Source organism: Brassica napus, chromosome C9 (genome assembly GCF_020379485.1).
Source record: "Brassica napus cultivar Da-Ae chromosome C9, Da-Ae, whole genome shotgun sequence".
NCBI classification, from domain to species: Eukaryota; Viridiplantae; Streptophyta; class Magnoliopsida; order Brassicales; family Brassicaceae; genus Brassica; species Brassica napus.
This window is the reverse complement of record NC_063452.1, coordinates 23,763,264-23,767,110: the sequence shown is the minus strand read 5'-3', so window position 1 is coordinate 23,767,110 and position 3,847 is coordinate 23,763,264. Positions and strand designations below refer to the sequence as shown.

The window sequence follows — 3,847 nt, the reverse complement described above, 5'->3', positions numbered from 1 at the left end:
TAAGATGCAATATCTTCAAATATTATCATGACCAGAATCGAATGGCATAAAAAATATTACCAGGTTAATCAAAAAAAAAAAAAAACTCAGTAGTCAAGTTACCTACTATACCTTGGTTTAGGTCTTATTTTTTACTTTTTCAATGATTTGTTATTTGTTCCAAGATTTGCTCTCTTATTATCAAAAATTAACATTTTAAAGTTGAATAAAATAATATAAAATAATTAGGTTTCTTTTAACATAAAATTTAATTCTCAAATAATTTTTGCAATTAATCTGTTTTTATTTTTAAAATTTTCTAAAGAAAAAAAAGAAGTAATGGTGTAACATCGAGGGGGCAACTCGAAAACCTAAATTTAGCAAAGTTAAAATCAGCAATGTTCGACCATGAGACTTGTTCAAAGTCCTGAATTTCTGGCAATTTTACGTTTAAACTCACCTCCGAAGAAGAAATGAAACACTTCTCCTCTCTCTACTCCATCCAATAATTCGAACATGGCTAAACTAGTCGAGACATTTCCTTGCGTTCCGTCCACAGAACGAGGTCGAGGCATTTTGATCTCAGGCGACCCCAAATCAGACACCATTCTCTACTGCAACGGCCGCTCCGTCTTGATTCGGAGCCTCCAGCGACCTCAAGACGTCGAAGTATACGGAGAACATGGCTATGCTGCTACCGTGGCACGCTACTCACCCAACGGGGAGTGGATCGCTTCCGCTGATGTCTCTGGTACGGTTCGAGTTTGGGGAACACACAATGGGTTCGTGCTTAAGAACGAGTTCAGGGTCCTTGCTGGTCGGATCGATGATCTCCAATGGTCCTCTGATTGTCTTCGGATTGTCGCTTCTGGCGATGGAAAGGGTAAATCACTTGTTCGAGCCTTCGCGTGAGTTCTCCTCCACTTCATCTTATTCGTTTTGTATACGATTTCGAGTTTCTTGGCTAAAAGTTAGGTCTTATCTTTGTTTATTTCCAATATGAGTTCCACGTTGTATTTGTATGTGTTTCTGATATTCTATTAGATGGAAGGATCTCTTGGATTCCACCATTTTCATGACTAACTCTATGATGATTTGCTGATTTTTAGATTAAATTTCGAGTAATACTTCTGTTTTGTATATGATTTTGAGTTTCTTCACTGACAAGTTAGGTCTTAGCTTCCAACATTTCCATGACGAATTCCACTTTGTATTCGTATGTGTTTCTGATATTATATTACCTGGAAAGATCTCTTGGATTCCACCATTTTCATGACGAATTCCACAATATAAGGTCAATCATTTTACGTTTGTGATCTCATACATTCGTGTCCATTACATATAGATGGGACTCTGGCAATACAATGGGAGATTTTGATGGACATTCTCGTAGGGTTCTAAGTTGTGCCTTCAAACCAACGCGACCTTTTCGAATCGCTACATGTGGGGAAGATTTCTTGGTTAACTTTTACGATGGACCACCTTTTAAGTTTCACTCTTCTCACAGGCAAGTTACTCCCTGGTCATTGATATGATATGTCTCTAGATTTTTCTGAGTTATAACCAGAAGACACGTGTTTGTGTGTTTGAGATGTTTCTTGACTAATGAGATCTGTCTATGAGTTTTCTCATTCACAGGGAGCATTCCAACTTTGTCAACTGCATCAGATATGCACCTGATGGTAGTAAATTCATCACCGTAAGCTCGGATAAAAAAGGTATGATTTACGACGGTAAAACTGGAGATAAGATTGGAGAATTGGCCTCAGAAGATGGTCACAAAGGCAGCATCTATGCCGTTAACTGGAGTCCCGACAGCAAACGGGTAATAATGTTAGGATAGCAATATGTGCCAAACTCTGTAGATTTTTGCAATGTTACTCAGAGCCAGATTTGAGAATTAGGGGGCTATATACATTTTTGTGTTAATCTTAATGAAATAAAGTGGGAGAATTTAGGGAGGATGTGACTTATGTATAATAGTTTTCTAAAATTTGGGGTCAAGACAGAATGTTTTATCTGGTTGTATCAAGAACCGCCTTGATGTTACTAACACTGATGAGTTCTTTTAGGTGCTCACTGTCTCTGCTGATAAGTCTGCCAAGATATGGGAGATATCTGAAGATGGAACTGCTGGTTCTGTAATAAAAACATTGACGTTTACAGAATCTGGTGGAGCAGAGGACATGCTTGTGGGATGTCTTTGGCAAAACAATCATCTCATTACAGTGTCTCTTGGCGGCACCATGTCCTTATTCTCTGCAGATGATATGGATAAGCCTCCCTTGTTGTTATCTGGACATATAAAGAATGTCACTTCTTTGGCTGTTCTTGGGGGAAACCAGAAGACGATTCTGTCTTGTAGCTATGATGGTCTAATAGTCAAATGGTTACAAGGAGTTGGTTACAGTTGCAAGTTACAAATGAAAGATAACACCAAAATCAAGAGACTGGCAGCTATTGAATCTAACATTCTCTTGACCGGTTTTGATAACAAGGTAGAACATTGTGATTTGGATTTGGATTTGGATTGTGTTGAGTCAGTTATATTACATTATAATTTTTCAACTAAATCTTGATCGGAGTTTTTGAAAACGTCAAAATTATTTTTGATATATAAAAAAATTGTTTAATGAAAATTATAATTCTTGACAGGTATGGAGAATGCCTTTAACTGACAACGGATTCGGAGCTGCAGATCATGTTGACATCGGAAATCAACCTTTGGACATAAGCATAGCTGTTGATACGCCAGAGTACACAACACTTGTGTCTTTTGAGTCTGGAGTTGTGCTGCTCAATGGTTTGAGCATTTTGAGCAAGATCGATCTTGGTTTTGTGGTGGCAGCTTCTGTGATTTCACCTGACGGGAAAGAAGCTATTGTCGGAGGACAAGACGGTAAGATACACATGTACTCAGTCTCAGAGGAAAATAGCCTCAAAGAAGAAGCTGTACTGGAGAAACACAGAGGTGCTGTGACAGTGATACGTTACTCTCCTGATTTTACAATGTTTGCTTCTGGTGACGCCAACCGTGAAGCTGTTGTCTGGGATCGCGAGACCAAACAGGTAACAACAATCATATGCTTCTAGAAACATTGTTCCACATTGGAAGTTGGAAGGAATTTAAATAATTTATAAGAAAGATGAACCAATTCATCATTGTTGGCAGCACATCTAACTTAATATATGCAGTTGCTTGTTGTGTCGTACCAAATCATTGGTTAAGCTAATCTAGGAGGGTTGGTTTTATGTTTTGAAGGTGAAGCTAAACAACATGTTATTCCACACTGCTCGTATAAACAGTTTGGCATGGTCACCAAACAACAAGATGGTAGCCACTGGGTCTGTAGACACTAACGTCATTGTATATGAAGTGGACAAGCCAGCTTCGAGTCGCATAACCGTAAGACACGCTCATCTCGGTGGAGTTAACGCAGTCGCCTTTGTTGATGAATGCACCGTAGCAAGTTCTGGTGAAGATGCTTCGGTTCGTATGTGGCATATTGAGCCTCAATGACCCAAACCAGACTTTTTATTACATTTTTTTCAGTACCAATCTTCAAAGTTGTAGTTTCTATTCCAAATCAGAACAGACACTTGTTTGTATGACTGCATTAAGCTAAGTATCTTATCAAGAAATGTCACGGATCAAAATTTAGCTTATATAGTCATGCGTCTGGGTACCGGATTTTTAGGTTATTGAGTATTCGACTTCAACTTCTAGTCCTCATTTAGGTTTTTATATATGTCCAGATCATGCCTGTTAATAATACTTTGGGTTTAGTAGAATTTATATAACTTATTTTAAGATCTATTACAGAACTAAGTGATTTAAACTTCAGTTAGTAGTATTTAAGTTTATGTA

General features: G+C 38.0%; 1 protein-coding gene across 1 annotated transcript; it reads left to right on the top strand.

Annotated features, from left to right (window-relative positions):
* Positions 1-323: 323 nt before the first annotated feature.
* Positions 324-3,639, top strand: LOC106418077 (actin-interacting protein 1-1). The gene is made up of 6 exons (XM_022709891.2): positions 324-887; positions 1,325-1,486; positions 1,618-1,804; positions 2,052-2,477; positions 2,635-3,048; positions 3,242-3,639. Exons 1-6 carry the CDS (start codon positions 496-498, stop codon positions 3,497-3,499), a joined length of 1,839 nt encoding a protein of 612 aa, XP_022565612.1. The 5' UTR covers positions 324-495; the 3' UTR covers positions 3,500-3,639.
* The last annotated feature ends 208 nt before the right edge of the window (positions 3,640-3,847 follow it).

Coding starts and splice junctions, on each gene's coding strand:
- LOC106418077 (XM_022709891.2), top strand. CDS start 496: ATGGCTAAACTAGTCGAGACATTTCCTTGCGTTCCGTCCACAGAACGA. Junction 888..1,324: donor TCACTTGTTCGAGCCTTCGC/GTGAGTTCTCCT, acceptor CATTACATATAG/ATGGGACTCTGGCAATACAA. Junction 3,049..3,241: donor GGGATCGCGAGACCAAACAG/GTAACAACAATC, acceptor TATGTTTTGAAG/GTGAAGCTAAACAACATGTT.